The sequence below is a fragment of the Sabethes cyaneus genome, chromosome 3, assembly GCF_943734655.1.
Source record: "Sabethes cyaneus chromosome 3, idSabCyanKW18_F2, whole genome shotgun sequence".
Taxonomy (NCBI): Eukaryota; Metazoa; Arthropoda; class Insecta; order Diptera; family Culicidae; genus Sabethes; species Sabethes cyaneus.
Genome location: NC_071355.1, coordinates 26081829 through 26098788, shown reverse-complemented (window position 1 = coordinate 26098788; position 16960 = coordinate 26081829). Strand labels below are relative to the sequence as shown.

The 16960-nt window shown below is 40.0% G+C and overlaps 1 protein-coding gene across 2 annotated transcripts in view; it reads left to right on the top strand.

Moving 5' to 3' along the window:
* LOC128744503 (ABC transporter G family member 20) overlaps nucleotides 1-16960 on the top strand; it is a 90661-nt gene that overhangs the window by 64255 nt on the left and 9446 nt on the right. For both annotated transcript variants that reach the window (XM_053841561.1, XM_053841562.1), the window contains exons 3-6: nucleotides 13890-14181; nucleotides 15283-16224; nucleotides 16297-16513; nucleotides 16580-16757. In XM_053841561.1, coding sequence (XP_053697536.1) covers nucleotides 13919-14181; nucleotides 15283-16224; nucleotides 16297-16513; nucleotides 16580-16757 — 1600 coding nt within the window. In that variant the 5' untranslated portion in view covers nucleotides 13890-13918. The remainder of the gene's footprint in view (nucleotides 1-13889; nucleotides 14182-15282; nucleotides 16225-16296; nucleotides 16514-16579; nucleotides 16758-16960) is intronic.

Sequence of the window (16960 nt, the reverse complement as noted above, 5' to 3'; positions counted from 1 at the left end):
ACCCCACATTTGAGCTCGGTAAAGAGAAACTTTTTAATTCAATTATTGCCCATTTATCGAATAACACATATACACGGGGCACTGCTGGCTGGCTGAAGCCCGGTCTCTGTCGAAGAGCTGTTAAACTTCTCTGGGGAGCACTAGAGAGTACCGTGGTCTGTTTGAACATTCGCAAAATGAAAAAAATAAGAGCTAATTGTGCCCTTTCAACGTTTGATTTTTGATCCGTACGCAAGCAAACCAATTTAAATTTCGCAACCGATGCGGTGGAGAAAGTTTTTGATAATCCGAAGCTGGTGGAAATATTATTCATTGTTTCGATTTTAACATTTAAAAAATTTTTGATGAATTTTTCTGAGTGCACGAATAATTACACTTATAATTTCAGTGCGGTTTTTTAAACAACACTTGAATATTCTGCGGATTGAATAACCTTAATATTATTAAACAAAAGCGTAACAACATACCATGGCAAAAAACGCTCGCCGTTAGTCAACTGATTTTACATGGAACATTATAAGTTGAACATGTAACACAAAGAGTGCGAGACTTACTGTTGAAAATAATAATAGAAAGTGTTCTGTGGCGAATTCAATTAGTATACTCTATATTTATAGAAGCAAAAAAGGATCAAAATATTTCAATTATTCATTTCAATTTTCCCATTTTGTTAGTTCGGCAGCAAACACGCTTCGCCATTACATGTCAACTTGTTATCTGGAAATGCTTCAATCATATTATTACTGTTTACTATTTAATGAGTCTTATGCAAATCACCCACCAATAGCACACTACCAACCGAATGGTCATTAACATCCACTCCGCTCCTGGTGCAGGAACTAGTCCTCCCTCCGCTGCCACTATTCATGCGCACCGACCTGCTCGCTTAGTCTGTGCTGTGCACTAAGGTCACCGTCGCGCCGCATGTCGCGTCCGTTCAGGAAGTTGCGTGCGATGAAAAATGGTTTGCAGTTTACCTTTAGGCCGGGTCCCTTGCCGGATCGACAACATGCGAGTCGGGGCAACACACTAGCGGTGGCAAGCAACCCCTAATACGTTTGTTTGCTGTCGTCAGATTCGGTAGAGAAAAGCTAAGTTGAGGCGTCTCAAAGGTACGACCCCGGAGAAGCCCCATTTAGCGCAATGACCACAACAAATATCTAGGTACAAACGAATGGAAATGGCAAATCAACAGATAGAAATAAATCGAACTACTTACCTAGTATTGTTGGGTTGAATTGACTGAAATGGCCCCGAGGCCCCACTCGTTGCGTTGTTCGCGAGGAAAATCAGTCGCGTTCGAGTTCAGTCTCAGGTTCAAGTGCAAAAGCGCCACCCTACCTAATACCGATATGATTATACTCGTTACAAGTAAATACTGTGTAACCTTCAATATAAATCATATGTTCGGATCATTAAGGGTTCGAGACTTTGGCCGAGGTAAAAATAAATTGCGTCAGCTAATGTGAAGCTATTTCTATCTTCGTTCTCGAGCTGAAGGGCAAGGTTCTGTTCTGTTCTGACCGATATGATTACAGTCGTATCATTGTGAAAACACACGAGCTGGTTCAGTGTGTCAATTTGCATTTGCGAGCTTTTTCATTCAGCGATTGAGGTCGCCATAGGTTACGCGGTGGATAGGCTGTCGCTTGTAAGATGTGAAATTAATGTGCTAATTGCATTGGCAACAGGTGTTTATCGCTGACATGAGAAGAAAAACCCGCCACAAATGCTCACGTTTCGTGTGAAAAGAGAGGTTCACAGGGGTCAACCGATGAATCAATAGGCCGACTTTAGTTGACTTCAGTGTGATTTTCTCGGTAGGTAACAGCAGCAGGGAGAATTTTCCAATCCATCCAGGATACGTTGGAGTTGGCAGTGTGTCACGCCGGGAATCACCAAGCATCAGTCACCGTGGTGTTGTTTTCTCCGGCACCTTGTTGAACAACAGGATAAATGATTCAGTTACATACGTTTCAGATTACACATTGCGTGCTTACGGGGTGAATTTTCCGTTGTGGAGGACAGGTGACATGTCAAAATGATTAATTTAATTAAACTGAATAACTGAATGTATGATTCAAACGGCGAAACCAGGTTTATCCCTAGTTGAACGCATATCGGTGCACGCAATCTGCGGAACCCTTCCCCACCCGATGGATGGGGGCGCCTTTGTGTGCATGTTGGCCATCCGGACGAAAAAAGCATGTCGAATTCCGGCTGAACTTGCGTGCGTTCATTGTATTGCACGGAACTGTAAATGTTTTTGCGTGCTGCTGTGCCTGGCGCTCGTTTAGCAAAGCTATCTCTCAATCAACTTTTCGATAAAGTCGCAACAACATGTTTCTAATATTCATTCAATTTGTTTGCTCGAGCTGTGTGGTTGGGAAAAATTAATAGTGTAGTAACTAACGGAAGTGGATGCAAGTATGGAAATGTTCCAGCACTTCTAGTTTATCAATGTCATTAGGCTAGTTCGAATCTTGTTGTTTATCATTAGGGAAAACAATGTTTTTAGTTGATTCGTGTACTCTAAATAATTCATAATTATTTCATTTGTATTCACGAATTTGATAATTAAATTCATTTCTTAAGCAGTTTAAATCATATTTGGATTTTCAAATTTTCTGTTAATTCTTTTTTTTTCAGCCAACCGTTTTACTCCGAAAGTACAGTAATTTGATCTAACAATTCAATTGTGTTTTTCCTAGCTGTAATTGTGTATTCACAGCCACACAGCGGGTTTGCCGAACGGAAAAATCGGTCACAGGCTCTATAGTCTAGATCTACATGTAGAAAACTATGCCGTAATGAACCGAAACGAGTTTATTTCCAACTAATTGATTACCTCTTTGTCTCTTAGCCACGTGTACTCTGTAAAACTGTGTTCTTTTCGGTAATCCCTGTAAATTGACATAAAGCCTTTTTTACGTTTTTGAACTTTCCCCCTTGTCAAAGGCCACCTCTCTCAGAATTCTCCTCTTGTCGTCCAGCCACTTGTACAACTGCTATCGTTTCAAATGCAAGGGAAACGCAACTCTTTTTACTTATTTGAACCTACCCTCCAACCCCCTTCGTGTTAGGGACCATCTTCCCTTTTACCAACCATCCTGTGCTGATTCTTTTATGTCAAAGAGTACGTGTGCCAGGTTTGATGAAAACCCGCACAGCCGTTTTGGAGATATAGTGGAACATACATTCATAGTCACGTTCCTCGTCTCTCTCTCTCTATTGACTCCTTTCCAGTCAGCTCTCCTTTCTATCACGTAGCTAATGACGTATCTATTTGCTCTGTGAAAATTCCTTTAACGGAAGCGAAACAAAGCATTTTTTCCGTCCTCGGTGGAACCCCTCCTCTTTTCACTCTGTCACTTGCACTTCTGCAATCGTTCTAAATGCAGAATAAACGCAATCCTTTTTACGTATTTGAACCTTCCTCCTTGTTAGAGATCACCTCCCCTGTTACCAATCCCCTCCCTTCGCTGATTCTTTCATGTCAAGTAACACGTATGCCAACTTTGATGAAGAACCGTCCCACAGAGGGGCCGGGCCGGACAAAAATGCCAAAATCGATTTTCGATTTTTATTGTTTTCATATTTTTTCTTAAATGTACTATCATTGAATATATATATGCCAAATTTTGAAGGATATCGAGTAAAAACTAAAGCTTGTAGAATTTTTTGAAGATACCAAAGTCAGTGAAATTTGTTGAAATTCGCAATGCGAAAACTTTACACCCTGTGATATTGAATTCGTTTTAGTTAGTTTAAAATATTGAACACCAGTCCATGCAAAGATGTATTTTGATAGGAAATGATAGGTTTTGGGAATACAATGTAATTTTTAGATTTCACAAAACATCATTGTTATAAAAGTTACAATATGAAATACATGTTATTATTTGATTTTTAAACAGTGTTTCGGTCTGTAGGACGCCACCTACTTAGGAGTGCATACTAGTGCATCGACCGCTCATGTTTCATTTTACAGGAAATTTTATCTAGTTTTCAAAAATCATAGTGGCATCTTGCGCCGTTCTGCGCCAAGGTCTTGAATTTGATGAATTCTTAACAGGGTTGGCACGATCACTTTGACTCAATTCATATTCATTTGACAGTACCGTCCCAATTAAGCAAAATTTGAAGAAGTTGTGTATGTCGCATTTGTAGAGCTAGTTATTATCTACAATTTTGCTGAATAAAGCAGGGTTGTATCTTTTGTATTCACTGTGCTGCAATGCTGCTGCCCCGTTGGTAGTCAAGTGAACGCTCATTTGGTTACCAACGGGGTAGCAACCATATGGTACCGTAAATACAAAAGATACAGCCTAGCTTTGTTCAGCAACTTTGAAGATAATAACTAGCTCTACAAATGTCACATACATAACTTTTTCAGATTCTGCTTGATTGAGACGGTACTGTCAAATGAATGTGAATTGAATCAAAATGATTGTGCCATGCCTGATTTTTTATTATTTCTTTATCATCTTAAATATCTGAAAGCGAACGAAATCTTTCTCTGATTCATATGTCGCTTCCATATTATGTCATTACTTTTGTTATCCATCAATATCTTTCAAATTGCTTCAAAATTTCAAGGACAGCAAGAAACACTATAGCCAAAAAAACAGTTTTAATCTATTTCAAAACATACGTGAATATGAAATAATACTTCAAATTTAAACACAGTTATGTATTGGAAACATGACCTTGCCCAATTTATTTTAATTTTAGTAGTTCAGTTTGTTGCAAAACACGAAGAATACATAAAAGGTATTTGCAGAAAAATAAAGTATATGATTTACAGTATTAGTATTTTTTTAATCAACCATAGACGTTCATATGATCATTTTAGATGCAAAAATCAGATTCAGCGACCCAAAATTACCCTTAGGTAGCATTTTCAGCATCTTTGGACAACTTTTTTATTTTTGTCCAGCTTTTGTATGGAGAGGATCCACTGTGCGTCCAGGCGTTTCGAAGTTATGGCGGAACATACATTCATACTCCAGTTTCATGTTCTCCTCCCCCTGCTAAAGTCCAGCCAGTCAGCCCCCCTCTTCTGTCAGGTAGCCAATTATGCGTCTATTTGCTCTTTGAAAATCCCTATGATGGAAGTTTTTTTCATATCCACTGAAGTCGCTTTTTACGCGGTTTTTTACGCGGTTTTTTTACGCAGTTTTCGGAATTTACGCGGTTCTTTTTACGCGGTTTTCGGAATTTACGCGGATGTGCTCAAAACGTCTATTTTTTCGCGTAGTGTTGAAATCCACAGTTTTTTACGCGAAATTTTGGTTTGCTTACGCGGTTTTCGGAATTTACGCGGTTTTTTTACGCGGTTTTGATTTACGCGGAACGTATCCTGCGCGTAAAAAGCGATTTGAGTGTATTCCTCTCTGGGGTGCCCTCCCTAACTTCTCCTCCATAACCTCCCGCCGATTTGTCTCTCAACCTCTTACGCATCTGAAATTGGTCAAAATGAATGAGAAACGCAACACCTTTTACTTATGTTTCCAACGCTAAGCCGATAGATAATATAAAATAGTTTTTTATAGCCATCTGTGTGGAATTCCTTTCAAAACCCGTGTAAAATATGTTTTTGTAGCAACTTTGCACCCAATTATTGCGCACCAAATTAACCTTCAAATCTTATTATTGCGCACGTCACGGCCAATTGTTGCATAGCTTTCATTTTGACTTATCCTCATTATTACAATTACCAAGATGTTTTATTTATGGATAAAACCATTGACATGTTCATACTTTAGGATTACCGATTGACTTAGCATCCATTATGGATCAGGAAACCTCGTAATAAACGGTGAAAACCGGGATCGCTAGCATTGATAATCAAAAAGCAACACCGCAGAGAAGTGAATTGTCGAATGCGCATTGCAGAAAAACAGGGGTTAGGACAAGAAAAACAGCTGTGCTATAAAATTTGAAGGAGTGTCGTACGTTGTTCCAATTATTGAACTTGCGAATTCATCGGAAATTTGTGTTATAAACACCTAATTTTATTAACTTTTTAAGTATAGTAAGCTTCTATGCTACAAAATCCATACAACATATTTATTTGCGTCTAACATTCGGTGAAAGCTTATTTTCTAAATCAACTTTCAACAATAATTTTCAAAAACAAAAATAAGACTAGCTGACCCGACAAACTTCGTATTGCCACAAATTAAACTGTGTTGTGCATAAATCGTGAATCTTGGATGACCTTTGTCACAATCTTGAGTTTTGCAAGTTTCTGGGGAGTTCATGGGTGTTTTGATATACAAATTTTCCTCACAGTAAAGTTGAAAACAACTCCCCCCATTGCTTAACCTGTTAAAATAAAGCGGATTGCATTTAAATATTCGTCATCATTACAAACCATTTCGCAGAATACCATTTCGTGAAAAACCTTACGCGGGATATACTATTTCACGGAAAATGTTTTCGTAGAAAGTATCATTTCGCAAGGGTGGCCCAACTGAAGGAAAGGAATAGAGGTAGGGCTGTCGGTATTGGGCGCTTTTGGTGAACACCGGTATTTCGGTATTGGTGTAGAAAATACCGGTAGTACCGGTAAAATACCGGTATTGGCAGATTAGTCGAAATCAATAGAAATGTCGATGATTTTCAGTAAATCTTTTTATTTTGAAACTTTAGCTTCAGTATTGTTGCTTAGCAAATTAGAATTTAAGCAGATATAATACCTTTAATACGATTTAATTCCTTTACTAGAACGAATTTTATTGCCAACACTTCCAACAATTGAAAAAAACTTCCGCTTTCATTGATGTCTGGCGAATGGCTCTAAGCACTTCAGGAATTTTCCTTTCATTTCTTCAAATTTATAGTAGGGAAACCCGCCATTTAATTATTTACAAAATATCTTGTATTGTAGCTTCCAGCATAATTAATGCCCGATCTCTCTACAGCCTCTACAAAAGCCTACAGCCTCTCAACAATTTTTTCTCCATCCCCAAACCGGAACTCCTGCTTAACGTCATCCTCATCATCATCGTTCTCAAATACCTCTTCTCTGTTATCAATCCCACTATTCGAAGATAGTGGGATGCAGATTTCATCTCCTTGTTTAATCAATGTATCACTCGAAAGACTTGAAAAATATTCCAAATTCTTTCCTGGCAGATCCTTTGATGGCAAGAATGCTCAAAAAGCGCAAGGATGTATTCTGATCAGAGCTCGGCATCGTCGAAACAAATAAATGAAGCTAACTTTCCCTTACCTTCGCGTCATACATTAAGTGACTTGTTTCATTTGTTGAACAGAACGTTTCAAGCAAGCTTTAGCTGAAGCTACTGACTGTGTCAAATGACGACGATTGACAGTCAGGCACGATTTGTCGATGTTGAGTAGGTTAATCATAATATGCGTTAAATTTTAGGAAATGTTACTAAAAATCAAATCAATTGCATTCAAAGTCTAGGCTGACCTTTTTCTGAATATTTGATAGAGAAATACAAATGAAACTTTAAAGCCGGTCGTCATGATGAAGTGGAAAGCGTCATTGAAACGCTGATTGAGGTCAGTTTTGAAACGAAGCGGCGCTGTTTCATTACTTCATTGTTGAATAACAATTTACTACTGTAAGTGACGTTTCTGGCCCCTGATCTTGTTTCCTAAATTCGTTTTTTGAGAGCTTCGAATAATTTGGTGGCTTTTGAATATCAAGTTGTTCAAAAATGAAACACGACGTCTGGCTCATACAATGAAACACTTTTAGAGCAAGGTTACTCTAGTGTGCCTTAAACGGGTTCAAGAGCTGTAATTATTTGAACCAAAATTTCACTCTCTTCATTGTTACTAGTCGAAGAATCTCGTCGGCATTAACACCAAGTTATTTTTCTAAGAGTTTTATAATCTTTTATCAAATTTAGTTCTTATTCGAATAAGGAGTTGGAAAAAACAAGCAGATTAGAAAATACCGGAAATACCGGTTTTTTGCCTTTCCAAAACCGGTATTTCGATATCCAAAAATTGGTCAGTATTACCGGTTTCGGTACTACCGGTACTACCGGTTAGACAGCCCTAAATAGAGGTCAGTAGATCTAGGAAAATAAATAAATAAGGTGATCTCTACTAGTGTTCGACATCGGAACGAAAATTGAAGTCCGGGTTACGGTCCGGTCCGGTCCGGTAAAAAATCGGAACGAATTTTTTGTGTCCGATTTCGTTCCGGTCCGATTTAACTCTGTTCCGGTTCCGGTCCGATTCCGGTCCGGAAGTCCGAAATTGTCCGGATGCAAAATTGACCAATTTTTAAAAAATAGGAAAATGTCAAAGGCAAGGCTTTGAATGTGTGGAACCTTCTGTAACTACTAAACGCTAATCGGCCTGAAACGGATCATTTAAAAAAATGAAAATGCGACACCATTAACTGGTGGTTGGTAGCTTAACCATTGTTCAAGATTGAATCATACTATGTTACATAATGTTAAAATTAAGTTCACTATTTCAAATGTAGAGGGAGAAGTTTTTTGATCGATTATGCTAATTAAATTAATTGAGAGCATAGAGAAGATTTGATTTGCCATTTAACTCTTAAGCTTTGCGAATTGAACCGAATGAATAAACGATCTCTAGGCTTTTGACCACCGTACAATAAGGTCGTCATCATTGTAGTGTCCGCGCTGTACGATCAATTTCAGCTGTCCGAAATACCCAGTCCGTTTCACGTGGTCACTAACAGTCCGCTCGTGGGTGCAGTTATCGAAGAACCGAACAACCATCATGGAATGGTACACTTTCAGACATGAAAGTCAGCTTTTAATTAAAAAATTGCCTTTCAACCGCCAGTTTATGTTCTTTTTAATGAAAATTAATTTAAATTCGCAATTTTTTATTTTCTCAGGAAACTTAAAATCAAATTTTCCAGTTTTCTCGGACATCACTTGCTTCAAAAGTTTATTACTTTTGAATAATTTGTTTTATGAAACGGCAAGAATCGCAGAAATCAGCTCTGTCTAGGTTGATATGTTTTCCTAGGTCGACCTCTATTACTTTCCTTCAGTTGGGTCCGAACGAGCGACAACGAGCGAGGAGAGGATCACCCCGAGGATCGAAATGGTACTTTTCATGAAAAGGTTTTCCGTGAAATGGGACATTCCGCGTAAGGTTTTTCGCGAAATGTTATACAATCACGGCGAATATTTAAGTGCTATCCGCTTAACAGGGGGATTGTTTTCTACTTTATTGTGAGGAAAAATTGAAAATTTGTAAATGAAACTACCCATGCTCTCATAGTGACGTAACTGCCAAAATGAGTTATCTTAGGTTGAGCTCCTCAGAAACTTGCTAATCTCGAGATTGTGACAGATTCACGATTTATGTACAACACATTTTAATTTGTGGCAATACGAAGTTTGCCGGGTCAGCTAGTAGCATATAACACTCTGCGCTGGGCCCTTTTGTGATGTCAACAAAGTGTCAGGGAGACCTCAAACATCAGTTCTACCTGACGAGACAGGCAATGTCGCCCACTTAAAAACAGGTAGAGTCCCAAGCATAGCCGTCACGCCTTTGCCCGCAGGCGGAGGCGTTCAGGCCCTGCGCAGACTCCATAAACTGACTCTAATATCTCTCTTCCAAAGGCCAGAATGCCATATTTTAAATATAATGATGATGATAATGATGATGACGATGATGATGATAATGATGATGATGGGAAGAAAAATGATAGATCGAATTTGTAAATGTGCTTTGGACTTATTGTACTACTTGACTTAGACTAATCTCATGTCTTTATTCTTGACCTTGAAATGCGGTCATACTTGAGTTGTAAAATGTAGTATAGTGAAGTGGAGGATTCGGCAGCCCCGCCTGACACCGGTCATCAACCGCGCGCCCGCTTTCTATTTTCTAACACAAACAACGACAAATGAATTAATAGGAAAGACAAATTTCGGAGCATTGGCGGTTATCAACTTATCCGGGCAAATTGAATCTTTCATTCCCCCAGCATTTATGCACTGTCCCAAGATACAAAGTAAATTGAGCGCATTACAACCCGGACGTTCGCGGTAGTCGACAGAAGTTTTAGAGCTTATAAAGCTTTATAGAGACGCACCCGCCTTCCAACCCTCGAGACCAAAGAGCTAGTGCAGTAAAGCTATGGGCTTAAACGTCTTTCTAAGACTCAACCCCTCCCTATCGACAGACCCCGCGGCCGACCATCAGAGCACAGGTCAGCCACAGGGCCAGTGCAAAAATCCCACTGACTATCTAACAGCACCGCCCAGCCGAGACTCGAACGCACGACACGAATTGACCTAATTTTCCCATCTGCTAGCTACGCACTTCTATTATTATACCCGTAATCATTGTAGAGTGGTCCTTCGGCATCCAACAGGATCTGGTATCAAGCTTACATCCCCTTACTAACCCTAAGCCCCCGATCGACCCAACCAATCCGACATTTTTCGGAGATATTTGTGACAGCTGTGATAAATAGGGATGAATCCCAAAAACATTCATCTATTAATTATCAGAGATCCCCATACTGGCCTTATTCTTAAACGGAATAAAAGCACTTTCTGAACAACGGAACAATCGCATTTGGTAAATTTTTACCCCGAGTTCCACTTGAAATCACAAAAGTATTTTGACATATACCCACAAAGTCATACACCACGACAAGGTTCAGTTTTATCGTAGGGAAGCATTATTTCATAAAGATCTTGCTACATATTTCTTTACGTTACAACTTCCAGATACTTAAAAATAAGTATCCTGCATCCGAGAATATATTTTTCGCTTTTGTGTTTATCATTTTCAATGACTCTTAGGACTACTCAGAAAAGGTAATATTTCGAAAAAGTTAATCGACCCATTGACCAAACGATTAACTTTTCCGAGAGTCCACTATATTTCAAAATTTCTTAAGACTTAGAACATGGGCTTTCCAACATTTCCTTAGAATTTTGCACCGTCATAGAAAATGATGTGGAAAGCTTGTTCCAACTAAGATTTTTCCAACTAATATTTTTTATTTGCATTTTCATAAAAAAAATTGTTCTGCAATGCTTGGTTTTAAAACTATAAACTTTCGAAATGAGCTGTGTTCGAAAAAATCGAAAAATTTCTAGTGGAGTTTTCTGGGAAAATAGGACAACATATTGTTTTCATTAAAAAGTTAACATCCTATGCTCGTAAGCAAAATTTCATGAAAATTTGAGACTCTTCGGCCCAAACCTATACGATAATTTTGAAAAATCCGATGAAACTATTGAGTTATCTTTTATATTGGACCATAAGCGTGAATATCGGTTACCTATGGCATTACCGAGAAGATGAAGTGCTATAATTACATAACTTTTAAAATTAGTTCTTTGAAATCAAATTTTGAGGGATCATAAGGCACGAACCGATGCTGCGAAACGTTCGGTTTTAAGACCCACAGATATTTGCTAGTTTTTCAAAAATAAATCGATTCGTTGGACTTGTTTTGGAGCCTTCAACAGAAAGTGTTTTATTGCTAGCGAAATTATTGTCTTTCCTCAATACTGAGGAAGTTAAAGGAAATTAGTTTTAAACATATAAAGCAAGTCCTAGTCATCGTTTCCACTGCGGCCAGTTTTACGATCAAAAGTGCTCCGGACTTTTCCGGACTTTCAACGGAAGACCTGGTCCGGTCCGGTTCCGGAACGCTTCGTTCCGGTTCCGGTCCGATAAAAAATCGGACTCAAAAATTTCGTTCCGATCGGACTTCGGACCGGGTATCGGACCGGACTTTCCGGACTTTACCCGGTCCGATGTCGATCACTAATCTCTACGGAGGGCTGCCCCCCGCAGTGGCCGGCGCTTCCGACGGGAGGTCGCCGGCAACACTCGTGGCCTGTGGCCGTCTCGCGTTAAATTATCTAATGTTACTATTGATAGTTTTTGGTGGTCTTGTTATTGATTTATGTTTTATGAAAGAGTCTAAAATTTCTGGAGTTTGATTAGTCTTTGAGTGACGCAAAAATTTCTGTTTTATTTGAATAAGAGTACTTATCCCCCTACCACAGGGGTGAGGGGTTTCAAACCATCATTAAAAAAATTCCTGCCTCCAAAACCGCCCACATGCCAAATTTGGTACCATTTGCTTGATTAGTTCTCGAGTTATGAGGAAATTTGTATTTCATTTCTATGGAAGCCCCCCTCTTAAAAAGGGACAGGGGTCATAATTCATCATAGAAAAAATGCATGCCTCCAAAAACACCAACATGTCAAATATGGTTCCATTTGATTAATAAGTTCTCGAGTTATGAGGAAATTTGTATTTCATTTGTAAAGAAGCCCCCCCCCCCCTCCTGAAGCGGGGAGAGGTTTCAATTCACCATAGAAAACATCCTTGTCTCCAAAAACTCCCACATGTCAAATTTTGTTCCATTTGCTTGATTAGTTCTCGAGTTATGAGGAAATTTGTATTTCATTTGTATGAAAGCCCCTCCTCTTAAAAGGGAGAGGGGTCATTATTCCCCTTCTAAAGAGAGGAGGAATCTCAATTCACCTTAGAAAAAAATTGCCTGCAAAAACACCCACATGCTAAATTTAGTTCCATTTGCTTGATTAGTTTTCGAGTTATGCAGAAATTTGTGTTTCATTCGTATGGGAGCTCCCCTCTTAGTGGGGGGTGGGGTCTCTAACCATCATAAGAACCTTCCCTGGCCCCAAAAACCCCTCTATGCAAATTTTCACGCCGATCGGTTCAGTAGTTTTCGATTCTACCTCTCAGTTCAAATCTCAATTCAAATGCACTCGCCCAAATGCTTCAAATGCTCTATAAATGTAATTCCAACCCTGTGAAGTAACCCGAAAGTCCGAATTTGTTAGTCTAAGCGGCCGGTTTTTTCTGTGATAACCATAAATAGGGTAAATTAACCTATAGTGGACCCTTTACATATGATGGACCTCGGGTACAGTTTCGGCGTTTATTAGCTTGTGATTCTTATTTCCGAGGATATATGACATGAAACAGAAAGTACTAAACATACTACACAGTTCAGTTTATAAAATTTTAGCTGATCTTAATGATTAATGCCTCAAAATCGATATTTTCAACAAGTTAGGGTCCATTTTAGTGTTAACAGTGCGAAATATCGCCATTAGTGAACCCTCTTCATGCAAAATACACTAGAATTCCTATAATGGACCCGATCGCTATCCTATTGTAAACCACAAGGTCCATTGAAGGAAAACGGACATTCCAATCTGTTTTAAAAAATGTATAAAATGTAGAGATTTGCCACATAAATTGATTTTTTTAGCCTTAATCGAAAGTTACTCGCATTGTAAGTGCCATCGGTTGCGTGTTTAGCGTTACCAGTTTAAAATAATTCGTGGAAGAAAACTACTCAAGTACTAACTGGTCCACTAATAGTTAATTAACCCTTAGATTTTCCATCCTGCGATTATTTGATTTCTAGAGGGCAAAGCGTACTTTTGAAATGTCGGGTGCCCCAGCTTTTGTTAATACCTGGGCATATCAGTGAAGAAAACTAGTTTGTAATTACGCATTTGTCAATACAATTGTGATGTTTTATAAACAAAGCTTCGGAATACTAATGGGTAGTCATTTCATTCTGTTGCGTGCCGTCCGAACATCGTTTCTCTTGTCTGCTCCCTTATTTCCCCGTCGGAATATGCACCTAAACCTGCGATTAGTCTATCAATAGTCGGCTCATATCATATCCAAAATAAAATAGCAACGAAATGATTTTTTTCGTTCCCCAAGGAACAATAAAAGTTTTTTGTGATTTTACTGCGATTTACATGAATAATTTTGTGCATAAAAGCCATCATAGGAGAGTAATAAAACCCAAATTATTGCTTAGAAAGTATATCTATCTTCAATATTCCTATTTCATAAGTAAATTATTGCTTTGTATTTACAGAGTTAAGCACACATCGAACACCCCCAGTGATGGACGTGGAATCCGAAGGCGTTCAGCCGGTCAATGGGACCGGGAACGGCCACTCGAACTTTGCCATCGATATGAGCAGTGACGATGCACACTTGGATTCGCTGAATGCCCGGCGGAGGATGTTCATGTCACAACCCTCAACGGTGGCCATCCGCCGGCAGCAAGCCGTCTGCGTTCGGCGAGCACACAAAATCTACGGCACCAAGAAGAACCCGAATGTCATCCTTGACGGACTCAACATGACTGTGCCAAAAGGTTCCATGTAAGTAATAAGTAAAAATATTCATTTCAACTTCTTTGACCCACTTTTTCGACTGCCGATTCCCTGAATTTTTTGGAAATGTGATACAAATGAATGCCACACTTTTTAAAACCCAATTGAGTAAAATAACTTGGTGCTAAACTGTTTCTCGATAAACGTAAAATTGCCCACCCTGTTGATACTTTATCCCTCCGGTGAAGCGAAAATGTCACAAAGCACCACAAAAGGTCGATTATCTGCCGAATTTCGACCAATCGGGTACAATAGCCATGAATGGACAAAAAAGGTTGACTGTTTTTGTGTGCGGTTCTGTTTCCACCGAAATCGAACCAATCAACCTTTAGCCGGGGCCGGCCGGGAGTTTTCCCGCAAAATAAATATTCAACCCCACAATGATTCCACGGGTCACCGCCAACGGAACACGCAGGTCACGAGTGCGGTAACACATCAAAGGGTTCAATACCTCCGGCGAGCCAGTGAATAAATAATTCATCAATATGAAATGCGACCCGGACGAGTTGTTCCAGCCATACTGAGAGCCAGAGCTACTAGTGCCCGATCGCCATCACAGTTACAGTCTCCGCTTTCCGGCAGCTTTACGGTCCGATGCTCCAGTCAACCACTAGCCAGCGAGCGCAACCAATTTCCTCCCATATCCGTCCGTACATCCTTTTGCCCTTTGGATCGCCGGGACTCGATTATCGCATGATCCCCACTCCAATCACGACCAGCCTCGGCGACGCCATAACCGTGGTGGGCGAGGCAAAAGAAAAATAGAATTTAAATCGCTGTGCGCCCAACTGTAACTGATTAATTTTAAATTTGATTATTTGTTTCAAATAAAACAAAAACGATAACAAAGCCAGCTGGAAAGTTTGAAAGCACAATTTAAAAGAGTGGTCACTAGTGAATGCACAACACCGAAAAAAAAATTATAATATCCATGAAGCAAACATTCACAACGGAATTAATGTCAGATAGCTTGAAATTTTCGATTTTTACGAAACGTCATTTTAAATTCGGAACTCTCGCCAGAACCAATCCATTTATTATTTTATGTTTCATTCCCACCCTTAAATTACAATTCCATTTTTTTTTTAGATACGGTCTGCTGGGAGCTTCGGGTTGCGGTAAAACCACTCTGCTCTCCTGTATCGTCGGACGGCGGCGTCTGAATTCCGGTGAAATCTGGGTCCTCGGTGGACGACCCGGATCGCGGGGGTCCGGCGTGCCCGGACCACGCATCGGTTACATGCCACAGGAATTAGCTCTCTATGGGGAATTCACCATCCGTGAAACGCTTATCTATTTCGGTTGGATTTGTGGTTTAACCGTCGACCAGGTGGATGAAAAAACTGACTTTTTACTGAAACTACTTCAGCTGCCGAACGCTTCGCGGTTCGTGAAAAACCTTTCGGGTGGACAGCAGCGACGAATGAGTCTAGCCGCCGCCCTATTGCATTCACCTGAACTCCTAATTCTGGACGAACCAACTGTCGGCGTGGATCCGGTGCTGCGGCAAAGCATCTGGGATCATCTGGTAGAAATAGTAAAAAACAGCAACACTACGGTAATCATCACGACCCATTACATCGAAGAAACCCGACAAGCCCACGTGATCGGACTGATGCGCGGTGGAAAGTTCCTGGCCGAAGAATCACCAGCCGACCTGCTTGCCCAGTACCACGCCGAATCGCTGGAGGATGTGTTTCTCAAACTGTCCGTCATGCAGAACATGGGCAAACGGCGCCGGTCTTCGATCGCACAAGAGGTGGTGGAGGCGATTCGCGTTCCTGCCATCGCGAACCCTGCGCTGGACCTCTCCCCCGAGGAAGACCACGGGGAAATTTCCGGCGAGTTCGGTGACAACATTTCCATGTCCTCGCGTGGTCCCGACTCGATCACACCAGAAATCCAAGCTCCTCCGCTACCTCCGGAAGAGGATGCCAAAGTTCCCTTCATCGAGCACTTCAAGATCCTGAAACCAAACCATATGCGGGCTCTGATTTGGAAAAACTTTCTCTGGATGTGGCGAAATGTTGGGTAAGTTGGAACTAACTGTTAGGTTTAATTAGAAGATTTTTTTAAACAGTAAAGTTTATTTTTCGGGTGTAGTGTTATGGCTTTCATCATTGGACTACCGGTGGGACAAATCGTACTCTTCTGTTGGGCTATCGGGCATGATCCGGTGGGGTTGAAAGTAGCGGTCGCAAACTATGAATTAGAGCAGGCAAACCTCTCGATAGCATCCTGTCCGGTTAATCCTGGTTGTAACTACACGATGTTGAGTTGTCGTTATCTGGCGAATTTACGGAATCGGAGTATAGATGTGGTAAGTTTACTAGGGAAAGTTTTATGATTGATCATGTGATAGTGAAACCTAAATTTTCCATTTCAGCAACTATTTGAAAACGAGTATGATGCGAATGATCAGGTTGCTCATGGGAAAGCCTGGGCGTCGATGGTTTTTGCCCATAATTACTCCGAAGCACTGTTTCAGCGGTCCGAAAACATTCGGAAAGTCAGCGAATGGACACTGGACAAGTCCAGCGTTATTGTTAGCATGGATATGTCAAGTAAGCATTTGTTTGAGAGTTTTGAAACATATAATTTATTAATTTATAAGGAATACCAGGTACCAGGAAATTTACTATTTATTCGTTTGCAAAATGCTTGTAAATGCCTAATACCTATAGATTATTTTGTGTGTGAATATGGAAATTAATAATTCACAGCTAGGATTAAATCTAGGGGAATTTCTATTATATATTTTTCCCCT